The sequence below is a fragment of the Podarcis cretensis genome (assembly GCF_951804945.1).
Source record: "Podarcis cretensis genome assembly, chromosome: 3".
Taxonomy (NCBI): Eukaryota; Metazoa; Chordata; class Lepidosauria; order Squamata; family Lacertidae; genus Podarcis; species Podarcis cretensis.
This window is the reverse complement of record NC_137172.1, coordinates 96,668,507-96,687,449: the sequence shown is the minus strand read 5'-3', so window position 1 is coordinate 96,687,449 and position 18,943 is coordinate 96,668,507. Positions and strand designations below refer to the sequence as shown.

At 42.7% G+C, this 18,943-nt stretch overlaps 2 protein-coding genes across 10 annotated transcripts in view; both read right to left on the bottom strand.

Annotated features, from left to right (window-relative positions):
* KIDINS220 (kinase D interacting substrate 220) overlaps positions 1-4,859 on the bottom strand; it is a 59,623-nt gene extending 54,764 nt beyond the window's left edge. For 5 of the 8 annotated variants that reach the window (XM_079969609.1, XM_079969611.1, XM_079969612.1 and 2 more), the window contains exon 1: positions 4,663-4,859. The gene's annotated coding sequence lies outside the window, so the exon portion shown is untranslated. Of the gene's footprint in view, positions 1-4,426; positions 4,557-4,662 lie in introns of those variants that run through there. The other 3 variants (XM_079969614.1, XM_079969616.1, XM_079969610.1) reach the window with 2 other exon arrangements.
* Positions 4,860-11,550: 6,691 nt separating this feature from the next.
* MBOAT2 (membrane bound glycerophospholipid O-acyltransferase 2) overlaps positions 11,551-18,943 on the bottom strand; it is a 74,885-nt gene continuing 67,492 nt past the window's right edge. For both annotated transcript variants that reach the window (XM_079969906.1, XM_079969907.1), the window contains exon 13: positions 11,551-18,475. In XM_079969906.1, coding sequence (XP_079826032.1) covers positions 18,223-18,475 — 253 coding nt within the window. In that variant the 3' untranslated portion in view covers positions 11,551-18,222. The remainder of the gene's footprint in view (positions 18,476-18,943) is intronic.

Genomic DNA, 18,943 nt, shown 5'->3' with positions numbered 1-18,943 from the left:
ACTCATTTCTAACCATTTCGAGACGGGTAGCCATGTTAATCTATTGCAGCAAAAACAAAAATCAGTATTGTTGCACCTTAAAGACTAAGAGAAACTTTTTGAAAAAGCAACTGAAACTTCCAAGTACAAAAATATTAGAAATCAGTAACTATATATGGACTGAAAACAGGGATAAGTGTTATACCAACAACTACAGACACAGCCAAGGGATGAGACAGAAAGAGCTGTTCCTGCAGAAACACAACTAAAAACTAGGTCTAGGCAGACAATACCAGTTAGGCCTGGGTGATACCTACTGTTCAGATCCATTTACAATCTATCAGATCCAACTGCAGATTCTGCAGTCATCTCTCTGCAATATGCAGAATGGATACTTATCTCCAATTTTAAACCATTAGTGCCATCACACCACCCAAGAAGCTTCAGGAATGCTAAGGAAGTTTTAGCAAGGTTCACAAAGAGGTGTTGTACATGCTCTTCATTAGGATTTGCCGGATGATGGGTCAGTGTGTGTGTGTGTGTGTGTGTGTCATAGTGCTATTGTTAGGATTTCTGCTTCTGACTAGGAGAAAGCTCATAATTTTCCTATCATTGCTTGATGACAAAGTCTTACCATAAGTCGAAGCATCATCTGATTTTGTCCTATCTAGGATGGTTTTCAGCAACATCAGATACAGTTTTCACACCCAAAGCTTAAATCAGCGCCTCCCTCAACAGAAATCCCAAATCTGTAAAGGCTGGAACACTCATTTGTCCCCCCCCCCCCAAATTTCAATTCTTCTCCTGTGTTAGCAACACTTATACATAGCTCAAAAAGGGGAAATGCACTCTATGAAACACATTTCTAAGGTGTTAATTTCTTTATTCATTAGAATATATAGTACTAGGCTTGATATCAATATCAAGACCACGATGGCTGCTTCACCCAGGAGTATATTCAGACTACCCAATACGAACATATAAAACTGCCTTAGATGACCTGGGCAGTTAGTCAAACACTGTAGGAAACACAGGAGAGGCCACACACTTACCGTAACTTGAGCATTTCCACATTCAGGCCCTATATGCAAGAGTGGGGAGATAGGTTAAGCCTTTTCTCTCCATGTTCAAACTCTGATCTACACAAGGAGGTGGGGTGGGCCAGCATGTGCCATGCCCATTTCCATCTTCCATGAAATTCATTTCTACAGTGTGGTGTAGTGGTTAAGAGCGGTAGACTCGTAATCTGGTGAACCGGGTTCGCGTCTCCGCTCCTCCACATGCAGCTGCTGAGTGACCTTGGGCTAGTTACACTTCTTTGAAGTCTCTCAACCCCACTCACCTCACAGGGTGTTTGTTGTGGGGGAGGAAGGGAAAGGAGAATGTTAGCCGCTTTGTGACTCCTTCGGGTAGTGATTGTTGTTGTTGTTTAGTCATTTAGTCGTGTCCGACTCTTCGTGATCCCATGGACCAGAGCACGCCAGGCACTCCTGTCTTCCACAGCCTCCCGCAGTTTGGTCAGACTCATGTTCGTAGCTTCGAGAACAGTGTCCAACCATCTTGTCCTCTGTCATCCCCTTCTCTTGTGCCCTCAATCTTTCCCAACATCAGGGTCTTTTCCAGGGAATCTTCTCTTCTCATGAGGTGGCCAAAGTATTGGAGCCTCAGCTTGAAGATCTGTCCTTCCAGTGAGCACTCAGGGCTGATTTCCTTAAGAATGGATAGGTTTGATCTTCTTGCAGTCCATGGGACCGCTAATAGCTTAGCGGCTATTAATGGCTTAGCGGCTTTAAGAAAAAGGAAACAAACTCGCAAGACGTTTCGTCTTGCGAAGCAAACCCATAGGGAAATTCGTCTTGCGAAGCACCTCAAAAAACGGAAAACTCTTTCGTCTAGCGAGTTTTTCATCTTGCGAGGCATTCGTCTTACAGGGCACCACTGTAGCCCAGAGAAACTTTTATTGGGTGGTTTAGAAATATTTAAAATAAATACCACAAATAACCCAGAGACGCATTTTAAATAAAAGAGCACATTCTACTCATGTAAATACATGCTGATTCCCGGACCGTCCGCGGGCCGGATTTAGAAGGTGATTGGGCCGGATCCGGCCCCCAGCCCTTCTTAGTTTGTCTGCCCATGATGTACACAATCACTCACTGATCTGCAAGGCTACAAACAGACTTAGCACACACACACACACAACAGGTGCCATTAGTAAGAACACTATAGAGGTACAACATAATCATTTGTAATGCATTCAGTTATATTCCTCCCATGAATTGTTACCTGGCAAAGGCTATTTCATCGGACTATAGGAGAGGGAGTGAAAGCAGGGCCACTATTAGCCCAATTCAGAGCACAGAAAACGTCTGGCTCATCATCTCTCTAAAATAGTTCCAATCCGTGCTGTTCGTTCTATGAGTTTGTAACTAATACCTAGGGCCTGGGTTGACTTTTTCCTCCTCCCCTCCAGCCCTCCCCTGTTTTGGGCTGTAAGTCTGAGGACAAGGACTGTCTCCCTTTTGATCTCTAATGAATATTATTTATACTATTTCATAGCCACCTGATATAAAAAACCCAATATACAAGAATTAAAAACAGATGCAACAACAACCAACCACTTTGTCAACACAATTCTAAAAGCAACATCTCATAACTAGCAGAAGACAGACCAATTTAAACACCCAGCAGGTTAAGTGTCAAATGCCTAGGAGGAAAGAAAAGTCTTTGCCTAAAGCCAAAAAAATTTAATTTTAGCACCAGGCACATCTCATTAGGGAACAACTACTCTGGGGATCTTTCTTGGTCAGAGAAGGATAAAAATTCTTCAGATATGTACAGTGGTACCTCTGGTTACGTACTTAATTCGTTCCGGAGGTCCATTCTTAACCTGAAGCACCACTTTAGCTAATGGGGCCTTCTGCTGCTGCCACGCCCCCGCCACACGATTTCTGTTCTCATCCTGAAGCAAAGTTCTTAACCCGAGGTACTATTCCTGGGTTAGTGGAGTCTGTCATCTGAAGCGTATGTAACCTGAAGCATATGTAACCCAAGGTACCACTGTATAAATAAGTGAATATGAAGAGGCCAACACCAGACAGTCAAAAACACTGCATAATTATCAATAACCTCAGGAACATTTAGATTTTAAATACTGGATGTATTCATCTCAAATATAGAAATAATAAGCAGGTTCACCACTTTCAAAATAATTAATGCTACCCTTTTCATTCTTAATCATTTGTTTTCACAAATTCTTATAGAACACTGTTGCTTCCCTTTTCTTGGATTCCCCACCCCTCAACACATTAATTCCTCTACAACTGTAATTCAGTAAATATTCTCCAGTTATTCTCCTTTTACAAGAAAATGAAATAAATAGCTAACTGAATGAAAATAAAAGTTAAAAATAAAGCAATTACTATAATCACAATCAGTGATAATATTTTTTATCACAATATATCCTTCCACCCACTCACACAAATAATGTAATACCATTCAGACACCACATACTTAACTGGAGCTGGCAACCATTATTGCCATGTGCTGTTTTTGAAATTCCACTTCTTCATGATCTTAAAAAAAAGCCATTCTGTTCTTAGGGCACATATAAAAACTGGAAGGCTTCCAGCCATTTCTCCATTCATTCTTGCATTTCTTAAACTACAAATCAACTAGACACTGTGTCTGCACAGCACCTAGCACACAGCCAATAGTATGAATTCTATTCTCTGATTTTTAAAAAAAATGTTAAGATAACAATGCTAACAAAATTCAGCCATCAACCATCCTTAGACAGCGTCTCCTTTGACAATAAGCTCAAGATGTCCTTCACATATTGCACCAAAATCTGTAAGGCTGACAAAGCTACAATAAAGCAGCAATGAAATAAAGTTACCTGGAAGTAAGGCTCATTTAAGTCAATAGGTATTGCTTATGGGTATGCATGCAAGGACACACACACACACACAGTTAAATCTGAGACTGTTGCTTTTACACAGGTTTACAAGATATCGCATGGTAAAATGGGATTACTTGTCTGTTTTGTATCCTTAGGGGAAAACCAATTACTCATTCCCACTAGGAAAAAACAGTGGCTCCTTAAAGGCTAAACGGGGAGATTTATACACCAAAATACACTGGTTAGACTTTCAGGCACACAAAAGACGGGTATGTCGCACATCTACTAAGAAATAAAAGGGTGAAAAGGTAAAGAAATAAATCCCACTGAGTACAGGTAAACGAGTGCAGGATTTCAGCCTAACACAGCGACCCCCCTTTCCTACAATTTCTCACCCCCAAGACAACGGCAACTCCCGGGGTTTTGACTGACGCCGCAAACAAGCGGGCACTGAAGAGAAGAAGCCACCCAGACGCGCGTCCAAAACATTCACACGTTCGGGGACGTCATCGAGGAAGGGGGGGGGAGGGCGGAAGAAATACATACTGAAGAGGCTAAAGCAGCAACCTGTCCTCCTCCAAAAGTAACTGGGCAGAGACAACCAGCCTCACCGCCGCTATTCTGTGCCTTCCACCATGGCTCCTCCGCCTGACTGCGAGGTGGTGGGGTTTGGGGAAGGAGGAAGAGGATGCTGGGCGGTGCCGGCTTCACTTCCCTTTGTTTTGACAGGTTCACACGACCACCCTCCCCCGGAGACCCCTCGCCCGTCAAACGCCCCTTACCAGCAAGAACGGGAGACCCTGGATGGAGGAAGAGGGCGAAGGGGGTCGTCGTGGCAGCGTCAGGGCCGCCTCAGAGCCCGGCGAGGGTCTGGAGCTTCTCCTCCTCCTTCACCACTCCCCGCGAGTAGCGGCGGCAGCCATCTTGCCTTCTCCGCCCCTCGCTCCGTTCTCGGCGCGGTCACGTGGGCGCGGCTGGCCTCCTCCTCCTCCTCCTCCTTCTCGGGCTGAGGCGGGCGAGCTTGAGAGCGGCGAGCTTGAACGCCGGGGGGGGGGGGCGAGCAGGAGGCGTGCTCTGCTCGGGGTTGAGCGCTGCTGGGCTGGGTCTGCTTGACTGGCTGGGTCTGGGTTGCCAAGCCCCCTCACACTGTAAATCAATACAAATTAATATAAATCTGAGTTTCTGTCGTCCCCCCCCCCCAACAAAAATCCAGGCTACGCCCATGTCAAGAGCTCCACAGAGTTGGGGGGGGGGACCCGACCTCTACGTTTACTGTGCAACAAAGAGCCCTGTGGCACCTCCCCATAGCTGTCAATAATATTGATTTGGTCTTGAAAGAAAATTGCAACCAAGTATTAGGAGATAATTTGCAGGGAGGTGGGGGGGGGAACCCCCAAGATTTCGAATGTCTAGGGACCTCCACAGGGTTTAATCCAGCACTGGGCGGAGGCCCTCCAGCACACAGAGAAGCCGAGCGGCGATGCTTTGAGGTGCCAACTTGGCTGCCGCTAAGTTCGGCAAGAACCAGGGCACTCCACCTGTGGAATTGGTTGGGGCAGGAGGCGCCAATTCCCATTTGGCTTCATGGAATTATTATTATTATTATTATTATTATTATTATTATTATTATTATTATTATTATTTGTACCCCTCCCGTGTGACTGGGTTGCCCTAGACCACTCTAGGGCTATTATATAAAAAACATAATTGTTATGTACCTGAAGAGGGATACTGTAGATAGTTATGCAAATAAGGGATTGAAAGTGACGTTCAGTGATTGGATAGTTTTAGAAAATTGTTACAGTTACATTGTACTGGTGCTCTATATAAGCAGGCTGACTGAACCCTTTAGTTCAGTTCTGTCCTGGCCTGTGAATAAACAAGAGCTATTTGAAGAATCGCTGTGTCGCCTGAATGTTCACCCACAACTTAACAATAATAAAACATTAAACCTTAAAAAGCTTCCCTATACAGGGCTGCCTTCAGATGTCTTCTAAAAGTTATATGGTTACTCATCTCCTTGACATCCACAGGGTTGGAGCCACTACCAAGAAGGCCCTCCGGAAGGCCGGCCCTTCCTGTAGGCACACTCAACAAGGGCTTAGCAGTGCAATCATGTTCACTGGGTTTATTCTGAAATCCCATTAAGTTTGATGGGGGGGATTTGCTCTCGAGTAAATGTGATTAAACCTGGAGTCTATGTGTATAGAATTTAGCAAGGAGAGGCATACACCTTTGGATGCCTAAGCCTTTTGAAATCAAACCATCCTATGCTCTGCACTGGGGCACTTGTTTGCCAGTAAATGTGGTTAGGGTTAGTCTATTTTTTAAAATATGGCTTACTAACCCTGCCCTGCCCTGTGGAACTAGTAATCTAGCCCATAAACATTATAAAACAGTTACAGAAGGGAGTGTCCTCTGTTTATGAACAAGTTAAGAGAAGAGTAAAGTTAATTGCTGCCATCAGAAGTTGTTAGAAGAGCCTGACTGCAGGGTATATACAACTCTAATAATAGTTCCTGTGAGTGATGTGAAATTGTAACTGCACTCTCCCTTTCCAGCATAATAGCAAGCATTTTCAGATGTTTATTTTAAACTCTACCTGGAGAGAATGCCTTTAAGGGTGGGTTAAAGGGAGGAAAAGAATAAATGGGCATCCTTTAAGGAAACGGCTCCCCCTCCCTAAAAAAGGTGGGGAACATTGGGATAATTTTACACACATCTGCATAGATGCCCAGTTTGGTCAAGAAGGTTTTTGTCGCTGTTTTACTAAGCATGGAATTCTGGAAATGTCATGAAATGGAAGACTTCTAACCTGGCGAACAGTCAAATATAAAAGAGGAGGGTGTTGATTAAGGTCATGTGACTTTCCTAGCACTCATTTCAAGATGAACCTGAATCTAAGCATTGCTAAATTGTCATAGAAACCTAGCAACTATTTTGTCGGCTCTTTTCCAGGAATAGACTGAAAATGCTTCAAGACTAATTGGCTTGCTTGGCTTTTCGTGTATTAGGATTAACGCGAACGGCAGGAAACTTAGAAAGCTGACATATTCTCTAAAGCCTGCCTCATTATGTTTCTCACCTGAGGTTTGGCTTGTGGGGATACAGCAAGAGGTATTTTTTGGTTGTGGCACCAACAGAGGCCGGCACCAGTAGGGTAAATGGGGCACTATCACACCAACTTCAGTCTGCCTTCAGCCATCCCCGACTTGCCTGGCTTCTTAGTCATATCCAGCTCAGGGAGTGTTGTTGACTGTCAATTTCCTCTTTCTTATTCTCCATGTTGCTTGTTGGAGAACTCAGCAGAGAGAAGATAAGAGGCAAAACAAGGTTTAGTGGGCTCTGCCTCTACCTACTGTGGGCTTTCTGTCTTCTGCCCTACCAGTCCCAATGAGCACCAGCCAGCACTGGTGGAATCTATGGTACGGAAATCCCTGCCCCTAACGATTCATTTGTCTCCCTATTTACCACGGCTGCTCCATCACCATAACACTCCCCCCCCCAAAAAAAAAACTTTCAGCATAGCATTCTATTTCTGCTGTAGTGTTGGCTCTTCCTAGTTTCTCCCTTTCTTTTGTGTTACTTTTGTTTGTGTTATGGGGTTTTTATGTTTTGTGCTCTTTGTAAACAGTCTAAAGCACTTGTTGCTTTGTTGGTGGTAGAAATGGGGGGGGGATAAGGACAACTTCCTTCATTAAGCCCTTCTGTGCCTAGTTTCTCTCAGCGTTGCCTACACAGCTCTTTTTTTTCTCCTTTTGGTTCACAACAAAAGACAAAGGACAAGTAAATATCGCTAACGTGTAGCTCCAAGCTCCCCATACACCAGAAGTGGGGGAACCTGTGGTCCTCCAGATATTGCTGGACTACAACTCCCATCAGCCCCAGGCCACACTGTCAGTGGTCAAGCATAATGAGTGTTGTAGTGTTTACCCAAGGGCCACGGAATCCTTATCCTTCGTTTAAGCTAAGCAAAGTAAACTACAAACAGAGTCTGACACAGCTCTGCTGGAACCACACAGAATTAGCATCTGGTTCGTTTTCCACTGAAAATCCAGGAGGTCCTCATACTGTATTCCTTGGCCCAGTGAACTCCCTCCAGATATCATGCTTCTTCCGTGTACATAATTTGTGAAGGCAAAAGCACTGGCTTCAGAGAATAATCATGCCAGCTATTAAAACTTTCTGCCATTTGCTCTAATCCCAATACGAAAAAGCCAAGTAGGCCAATTGTTACTCTCCAAGCATTTTCAGTCCCAAATTACTGGGAGAACTGCTAGGTTTCTATGACAACTGAGAAGCAAGCACTACAGTCTCATTTTGTAACGTGTGACCTTGTTCTTAGTTTCTTGTTTTGTAGTTCTTGTTTCACAAACCTCGAGGAAGATGTGTTGGGATTAGGGGGAAGACTGTAGCTCCGTAGTGGGTAACTGCTTTGCAGGCACAAAGCTCCAGGTTCAATCCCTGGCTGCTGCCTGTCAGTGTCAACAATAATCAGTTAGATGGGCTAGTGGTGTGACTTAATATAAGACAGCTTCTTTTGCAGTGAAATTTCTGGAGTGCCGTGTTTTGTGAAAACGCTGCATTGTTTCAAATTTTCCTTTCCCACCTTTCATTAGAGGTTCAGGGCTATGGTTAGCCTTTTGTTTGTTTAACAAAGACAGACTGGATTATATCAGTGCTTTAAAATACTAACTTGGTTTTTCAGTACAAGTGTTTTTGCAGACTGCAGTCTTACTTTGTCAGGAATGGAACTAGAGCGCAGGAAACGGATGAAGGTTCCAGTTTGAATGTTAAAAGAAATCGCTCATATATCTAAAAGACATACATTTTTTATTTCTGTTATCATGTTTAGTGGAGAGAGAGGAATCCATAACAAAAAATCCCAGGTTGATGGCTCCCAACACTTTCAAATATTTTAAGTAACTTGGGAAAGAGAATAGCACCTGAAACAGTAGGTAAAGGTAAAGGGACCCCTGACCATTAGGTCCAGTCATGGCCGACTCTGGGGTTGTGGCGCTCATCTCGCTTTATTGGCAGAGGGAGCCGGCATACAGCTTCCGGGTCATGTGGCCAGCATGACTAAGCTGCTTCTGGCAATCCAGAGCAACGCACAGAAACGCCGTTTACCTTCCCGCTGGAGCGGTACCTATCTATCTACTTGCACTTTGACGTGCTTTCGAACTGCTAGGTGGGCAGAAGCAGGGACCGAGCAACGGGAGCTCACCCTGTTGCAGGGATTCGAACAGCCGACCTTCTGATCGGCAAGCCCTAGGCTCTGTGGTTTAACCCACAGCGCCACCCACGTCCCACCTAAAACAGTACCTCTCCCAATATCAGCCACATTGGGCCACTATTGGGTGCAGGAGTGGAGGAAGGGGGGCCGGTGGGGGCGGGCCACCCTGGGTGTCATTACGGAGGGGGGTGACACTTGGCGCGCCACCTGCCTGCGACTCCCAAGCCTACCCCTAGCCGTCAGGGGAAGGGGCAGAGCTGCGCCACCTTGTTGGCGCCCTTCACCCCTTCATTTTGACAGCTTGAGGAGGCTTGGGGCAGGTGACGCACCATTTCCCCCCCCCCCCGGTCCCGGGCTGCTTCCTGGGGGTGGGAACCTCCCCCGAGCTGTCGAAAGGAAGAGGGAAGGGAGGAAGGCTGCTGGCAGAGCAGCACCGCTTCCTCCCCCCACCCCCACTGGCCAGGAAGCAGCCCATGGATGGCTCGCTCCACCCCCTTGGGTGCTTGCCCCGCCCCATGGCCCTGCCTACGGGTTCCGGAGCAGCTAGCTCCACCCCTGATTGAGTGCTGTCTGGTTTCCACTGACCCATGAAAGGGAGCTGGATGCAAGTTAAGTAGTTGTACTAGGAAGTTGCACAAACAGGACTTTTTCACATCAGGGTGGGGAGGGGTCTGGAGAATCCCCAGAAAACTACATGGCAGGCTGAGGGGAATCATTCCTCCAGGCAAAAATGCTTGCATGAATGGAACAATTGGAAGTGTGTGATGCTGAATTCCTCCCAAAGTACTTACATGGTGTGTTTTTTAATTGTATTGTTTTGCAGCTTTGTTGTCTGCTGCTTCTCGAGAGATGTGTCTTTGACCCTTATCCCCACATCTCACCATTTCCAAAGTAATTTTCCATTTCAATGACTCTTAAAAGGTTGCTTCTGCCCACTGCTCCTGCCCTGCATTCTGATTAGAGGTCAACAGTGACCCCTAGTGCAACTCCAATCAAACAACTTCTCTGGAAGTCTGCAACAGACATAGATAGCCTGTCTTTTAATCCCATTTCTTTCAATTCTGGATCAGAACTGGCTCGAGTTTTGGACATGCAAGTGCAGTTGTTAGCCTCTTTATATATATATATATAAATTCAGACCACTAGTATCAGAAATGAAGTCTCTCTCACCACTGAGTAAAATTTTGGTAAGAGTCTGGCTTTTTGTGATCTCAAAGTCCCATTACATGCAACCAGCTGGGTTTGGAGACAGTGTTTCCTCAAAACGTATTGGGAACCAAATCTACTGTGCATCTGTATACATGCTACAGAAAGCAATGTTTCCAAGTGCATGGAAAGAGATAACCACTAAAAAAAAGGATAATCTGGACAAAAGAGCTGGCAGACTCATATGCTACTAGTTTTCATAACAGCGTTTCTCCTATTTGCAGATAAGGGATTAACATAACTTCACTTGCATTTATAAAAAGTAATGTCTGAACAGGCTCCAGACAGACCAGATTCTATTAAATTTCCAGATGTCATTTATAAAGTCACATTGCTCATGGTATGTTTCAAAACACACTGCAGACTGTTCAGTAAGTGAATTGTAGGTCTGCTGTGGAAGTGTGGTTGTTTGCGTCTTTTTGCGGTGACTCCTCTCATCAAGTGAAGGGATAAAACAGCTACCGGTAGTTGTTTTTAAATGCATCACATTGTGTAAGTTAAACAGCACCAAACAGATGGAAAAAAACAATTCCAGGCCTCTCTTTTTTTAAACTACTGTTTAATCAGATTTGAAAGACACAAATTAGAAAAACATTTATAGGCAAGTTAAAAACACCTTTTAAAACATAGCAGTCTGCTACTTGTACGTAGCATCTCTTGAGACAAAACTAGAAATAAGTAATTATTAAAATATCACATCACAGTGTAAACTAACACAGTGGTATTTTAAATTACCATACACCAAGACCTAATTTTATGGATCTGTTGAAAAATAACAATTTTTAAAAAATATATTTATATATATATATTGGAATAATAAAAATGAAACTCATGGGCAACGCCTTTATATTTTGAATCGGGGAAGGCAAATCGAGGAAATACTGCAACTATCCACTTTTGAAGCATATTCTCATCTCAAAAAGCAGATTATCTGAGGAGGGAGGGAGCATAACTATCTCTGCATTGAGCTAAGAATAGACCCCTTCAATATGTGGCCAGGTAAGAAATAGCTAAATTTCATATTTATATTCCTATATTGAATAATTTTATATTATTTTAATTATCATGAATTGGGGTGCTAGTTTCCTTTCAATACACATATAGAAATTTCTCTCTGAGCTAGCATCCGCTTGAGGTCTGTTTCAAGAATAACTCTCTACATACTACTGTATTTGCATGACATTTTTGCCACTGTAAGACACATCCAAAGACTTCAAAGAGAGTCAAAATCAATGAACATTGAAAACAAAGGTATGAAATGAGACAGTCATTAAACATTAAGAACCTGACAAAATACATTCAAGGCAACGACGACAACAAAAAGTGTAGGCAAATGCTCCTTTTATAAAACCTTTTCTGGTCTAAGTGCCGATATGCACAGCTAAACGATGTTCTGAGTCATCTACCGGTGGAGGCAGCACATCTCGCATGTTAAGTGGGAATACAAGAGCCCAAATGAGCCCGACGTGTCTTGTAGCAACAGCGAACCAGACGATGAAGCCAAAGAGGCTCACCTGAGTAAATGCCAAAAGTAACAGCAGTTTTTTTTTCCCAGACGGGCAGGACAGTGGGGCTGAATAAAAGGGTAGAAAGAGAGCTTCCAGTATTTTCAAGTGGGTCCAGGATCGAAGTCACATACTAGGGTTAAAGTATCAGCAAGTGGTACGGAAAGTTGCACAAGTGGAAATGTGCTTGCGCAACAGTACTTTCCCATCCCTTCCAATCTACCACAGCCCCCTCTAAACAGCCTCTTCTGCGAAGAGGGGCCCTCAGACAAGGCCTGAGATCTAGCAAGAGGAGAGGGGTTGCCTAAAATTGGGAGGCAGCTTGCACAAAATTCAACATCCCACTGCAACTTCACATCCCATCCCATCTCAGGCCTTTCCAGAGGGTCCCCTGGTCCCCCAGAGAGGATTCTCGGGATTCTGTGGGAAGATGGGAACGAGAAAGTCCCACTGCACCATTAGAAATTTGCTCAGGCAAAGACTGGATGCAGCCCACTATTTCAGGGTTTTCAAAAACAGCCACTCGTCTGAAAGCAACCAACTTCTTACTTTGCAAAAGGATTCCAATACTCTATTGTTGCTCACACAGCAGGTTGCCCAGACATTAGTGGCTGAATGAATATTTGCAGTGAATGTCATCCAAAATAAAAACAATAGAGCAAGAAACTGCAAATATTAAATTTGAAGTGCATGTGTTTGCTTAATGCCAGGCTTCAAAGTGTGAGCCTTAAGACCACACATAGTTTTCTATAATCTTAGCAGGAACGAGAGCAAAAACCTACCAGAACCAATTAATAGCATGGGAAATGGCTCAACTTTTAAGACAACGGCTTAGAAACCTTTGAGACCAGACATCTAACTAAGGATGGTACTATGCAGCTACTGCTCTTGCCAAGGTGGGGCAACAGTCTACTACCATCCCAATACTGTTAGCTCCAGCTCACAAAAGCCAAAGTCCACTTCAATGTCACACAGCCTGACAATATCCCAGAGATGAGAGCTTCAGCCATACAACATAGGCGGTCCTGGCACCTGCTATGCATGGTTAGCCCTACGGACTTCAATGGCACTTATGCATGAGTAATTAGGACAGGACTCCAGGAAAGTAGCCACATTAGCAAAAACAAAGTGTTTGGTGGCACCTTAAAAGATGAGGCCAGGTCCAGGCACCCCAAGCAGAAAAGCACTGATCTGCGTGTCCTGTAGGGGGTGGTGTTCAGATTTCCCCCATGGCACTTCGGCTCTTTGTGCCAAACTGAATGAGGAACCATACCTCACTGATTTGCATTTGGAAAACTCCAGGGTTAATCCCATTAAAAGGATCTTGCAAAGGACATGTGGAGGATCTCTACCCAACCCCCTGCAAGTTGCTATTAGTCACAGTAGATGATACTAAGATTGATGGTCAAATAGTATTGATACAAGGCAGCCTACTAGGTTCCTATGCTTTTTTCAGGTGTCCCCAACTTTTAAGATTGTGTTTTTGGGGAGGGTACAAGGCCCAACAGTAGGAAGAGAGAGCATGTGGCTCTTTGGCTCCTAGCCTAACCATTTTATTATTAAAGGAACTGATTGGGTGATTGGATTCTGGTCTTTTGACAAATCATTTCTTTAAACAGCAACGTTCAAATGCTAAGTTTCTCAAAACAATGTACTACACAAAATGCATCATCAAAAGCAAAATATCCTTTGTAAAAGTGACAGTTACCCCTTAAACAACTTACAAGTGTCAAATTTCAATTTGATGCCAAGGCTTTTAAGATACCCTACTTTTAAAGCTAAAACTCTGCTGAATATGGAGCCCGTTGGGTCAGTATATTCCTTTAAGAATATATGGAAATGTTTAAGAGTCACAGGTAGCTGTTAGGACAAGTCAGGTTCATGTTAAATTGCAAGCAGTCAGAATTGACTTCAGAATGCAAATTTGTAAATGCACTTTATATAAAAAGGCGGCAGGTGATAATAGTAAGATATGTTTAGCCAATGGAGACATGTATAAATTAGGTTCAGATGAATCCTAACTTAATTTATGGAGTGGCAATTAGAAGTTAAAGGCTGATTTGGAATACTAAGATTTTGCAGTGATTTCCTCTGGCTGAAATCACTATTTGAAAATATCAACTCACTTAGAATTAGACAAATGGTGTTGTTGTTTTTTCTAATTCCTGGTTCCAATCCAGTGGGTGTAAAGAGTGTTTCTCACCAAAATGAATGCAACTAAGTAAGCCACAAGTCCTGATTACTTTAATCTCATTACTTTGATTGAGAATAAGGCTATAATCCTTTACTGCCTACGTGGGAATAATCCATTAAACTCAACCAACTTACTTTTGAGTAGATATGTATCAGTTAGTTTGCACTGTTAGTTTGAACCAACTGTGGCTATAATGAAGCCTAATTCATGTGCATCTAAGCATATATTTTGTTTACAGTTGGAAGAACTAGTCATACAATTAATTGCTTATCTTGAGCTGAATTTTCAATCTAGTATAGGACTAGATATAATGAAGCAGAGAATCAGTTGTGTATTCACTGTGCAACTCAATGCATGTTGGAATCCCACTGCATTCAATAAGATTACCGGTACTTCCAGGTATGTGTGCATATGAGTAGTCGTAAGCACTAAACCTTTTTCTTTTCTTTTTGCATCACAGGACAGAACTTTATATTCATGTTTGCAAATGTATGATGTCAAAAATATATTATTTGCAAGTGTCTATCAATGTAGATATTATGCAACTATAATAGTCATGCAAGAATCCAAATAGCATCACAGTATTATGTTAATAGGCAGTGGAGAAGACAACTGGATTTTAAGGAATTAATCCTTTCCACTTCCGTCTATCCTCAGTGCAACTTTTGGCTTGGTGTGGGTGGAATACATTCCACACTTCCTTCTCAGGGCCTTGGAGTCAGAGTTGGTTTGGAAAAACAGGTGGACAGATGAGTAAGATATGGATAGAAGAACCTTTGATCCTGCGCCCATTCACTATTCTAGTTCCAACTGAGGCCACTGCTATTGCTATGGGAAGGATCAGGCCACCTACTTTATTTATTTATGCTTTTTTTAAAAATCCCACCTTTCCTCCAAGGAGCTCAAAGTGGCATACATGGCTCTCCCCCTCTCCATATTATCATCATCACAACAACCCTCTGAGGTAGGTTAGGTTAGTCTAAGAGAGGGTGACTGGCCCAAGATCACTGAATGAACTTCATGGCTAAGTGGGAATTTGAACCCTTTTCTCTCAGGTCCTAGTCAAACACCCTAACCACTACACCACACTAGCTTCTCAATGTATATGTGTTTGTGGGAAAGGTAGGTTAACCCCCAACCTTTAAACTAGACTTGCCTTTAGCTTAATGTATAGAAACAGGAGTCAGAATGGACTAAGCAAGATGGACTAAGCTGGGTTCCCACTGAAAACTAGGAGGGAAGAATGGGCTGCCATTTTGGACACAGCTGGTGAATACGCTTGCCCCCAACTCAAAGTCTGAGGTTAGCCATAGTAAGGTGGGGGTCAACTCCTACTGCTGTTAAAAATACATCCCTTTATTTTCCCCCAATTAAGTAAACAGCTACCATTTGTTGGAAAAAAATAAAGCACCCCACTTGAGTCAACAGTGAGGTGCAGCGGCAAAAAAAGGCTAATGCTATTCTAGGCGGTACCAACAGAAATACAGTGTCCAGATCAAGGGAAGTAATAGTACCACTCAATTCTGCCTTGGTCAGACCACACCTGTGTCCAGTTCTGGGTGCCACAATTTAAGAAGGATAATGACAAACTGGAATTTGTGCATAGGAGGGTAACCAAGATGATCAAGGGTCTGGAAACCAAGTCTTATGAAGAACGGCTGAGGGTGTTGGGCATATGTTGAGCCTGGATAAGAGGAGATTGAGAGAAGATGTCAATATTTAAAGGGCTGTCACATGGAAGATGGAGCAAGCCTGATTTCTCCTACTCTGGGGGCTAGGACCTGAACCAATGGCTTCAAGTTAAAAGAAAGGAGATTCCGACTAAACATCAGGAATAATTTTCCGACAGCAAGAGTTGTTTGACAGTGGAACAGACTCTCACAAGAGGTGGTGGACTCTCCTTCCCTGGAGGTTTTTAAGCAGAGGTTGGATGGCCACATGTCATGTATGATCCACTTGAGATCCCTGCATTGCAGTGGGTTTGACTAGATGGCCTTCAGAGTCCCCTTCAACTTGACAGTTCTATGATTCTATTGACAATGTTGGGGATGGGGGAACAATTTCTAGCCTCCTGTTACTAGATTACCCTACCTCCCCTGATAGAGATCCTGTGGTATGTGCACACACTCAGAAACACCTCTCTTGTGTTGAACTCCCATCAGCAATATGAGAAGTTCCCTTGCAACTTCTCCCTACACATTTCTTTAGTATAATGATAATGGAATAATGCTGTGTGTTAGCACAATTTCCAAAGATATTACAAGTTTATTTATTCTAACGCTAATATTCATTTCCATGACACAAGTCAGTGTGAAAGCCCTGATCTTCAAATACATATTCTATTCTGCGTTTCTGTTCTAACAATGAGATCAACAACATGCATTAGTTTGCAGTTTCCTTAGACAGAATGCAACTGTCTCTAACTATCCCGGGATATCATGGAGGCAGACCATGAAAAGAAGTGGAACACTCTAAACAAGAAATATATCCTATTTCTTACTCTTGATTTTAACATGAATCTGTGCGGATTAAGATGCTTTCAGATTTCTACATGTGGAAAATGCATTTGTTTTCTACATCCCTAACAGCAAAGAGCTGATTTTACCTTTCTCTGCTCACTTAAAATATTCAGTCAGCTGCTATATACTGTATTAGGGGAGGGATGAGGAACTTGGGAGTCCAACATCATCTAGAGGACCGCATCTATCATCTGTCCCAGCCAGCATAGCAAATGGCTGGTGGGAGTTGTAGTCCGACAAGATCTGAAGGGCCACAGGTTCCTATTACTGAGATACAATATTAGTGGAAATAAAATTGTTTTAGAAACAATTCAGTTCTGATTTTCATTACTTGCTGTGGCACTTCCTTTACATTTTAAATGTTAAAATGGTTCCCGTTTACTAAAGACGAAGAAAATGGTATGCAAACAAGAAAAATAAAAATTATAGCCCTTTAGTACTTCAATTCTTTAGCAGTTATTAATGTTCACCAGAAAGTGATTAATATTTATCAACTCCTTTGATATAGTTTCAAAATAAAATTGTTAGAGAACAGAACAGTTGGGAATATTTTATCAAAAAGTACAGTATGACCCTCCATGAATGAAACCCTGGTTTAGGGATTTCCTAAATCACAGGTTCTCCAGTGTTACAGGATATATAATGTCAAAGATGAGCTAGACAATACCTATTTAACAATTTCACTCTTTGTTTAATATAAACTGAATTATAACCATAATATAATCTGGCTATACTTATATCATAAGCACTTTCTCACACTATTTTTTAAATTATTTTTTTACATCTCTGACAAAAATTTCCAAGTGACTTTATCTTAAGGTCACTCTTATTTCTACATGACAAAAAAGGATGAGTTTTACTGGAAAGTTGTGGCTTTAACAGAAACTCTGTGAGTGTCTTATTATGGCTGCCATTTTGTATCTAGTTGCAAAACTCATATATACTGATAGAGCAAAAAAGAAAAGAACCCATAAAACTAGAGCATTTCACCCTGAAAAGGGTGAATTTTGATTTTAAAAAAGAAATTTGCCAAGAGTTCTTATAATGAGTGTTGATCAAATGAACCACTTCTGCATTGGCAATTGTTTGCAGTCCCGAACTGCATGAATTTGATATACTAAGAAAACCCTCCAAATACTGAGATGCTTATTGCAATTCCTTCTTATCAGACGCTATAATTGACTTTCTACTTCCATTTCTCTGTTTCCCCCAAAAAACCCCATATTTGAACTATGCTTCCCACATATTATGAAAATACCACTTAGAAACATTATTTCAGTAGATAGAGGGTTTAAGGCAAGGCATTTGCTTGTTAAAGATATTTTCCTTCTGTTACTCTGAATTGACACAATGACCCACCATCCCCGTAAGTGCCTTGAGATGTGCAACATACATTCAGCAAAGGGGCACACCTATGACCCAATGGACATATGCTGCAAGTCCTGAGTGCCCATTGAAATAATGGTAATATTTTCACATAAGGCGTGATCCACAGGAACATGGCACGGGAGAGGTTAATTTGCTTTGTTTCCATTCTTACTAATGTATTCAATATTCCCTAGGGATATATAGCATTCGTTCCTTACTAACCCATCTTTTCCAGACAAATACAACAACCCCTTTTAAAAGGTGCTATAAACGGGTTTCGAAATATAAAATATATCCATCATAGCATCTCCTAATCATTGCTTCAGTGTTGTATTTCTGCAGGTGATTTCTCTTTTCTGATTGAAACTATTTGCCGTGGAGTAACTGTTATGTCCCATGACGCCTTTTTCTTCTTCATCATCATCTCTTCCTCCTCCTCCTTGACCCTGCTTTTTGGACCAAGAGGGCTGGATGCTTTCTTGCTCTTTATTTCCTTTTTGAGTTCTTTTCAACGGAGATATCAACAGTACTAAAATGCAGGCTATGTGGAGGCAGAAGTAACAGGAACTAAGCAAATAAAAATAAAAATAGGGGAGGAAACCATATTAAGTCAAATTGAACTCGGGAGTGTTTTGTGACAAAGCTATAAACACTGACCTACTTGTCAGAAGGCCTGCTATAGTGAGCACCAAGACCTCAAGCAGCATAGAAGAATCAAGGCATCTGTTCCTTCTAGGGGAATGCAACCCCATCCAGAACTGGCAACCCCCCATCTTCTTGGATTTGAGAACCTCCCACACTCAGAACCTCCATCTTCTCTGGATTCGTTACACTTCCCCAATGTTCTGTCCTGTATAGCTGTCAAAAAGCTTAGGGAACAAGACAGACCCTTGGGAAACCCTGCAAGTTAGCTCCTAAGGCACTGGGCAATATCCCTCCATTGCTACTCTCCGAAATCAGCCTCTGAGGCAGCAGCGAAATCACTGTGGACCCAGTGTCCCCCATCTCCCAGCCCCCCAGAGCCACTGCAGGAGG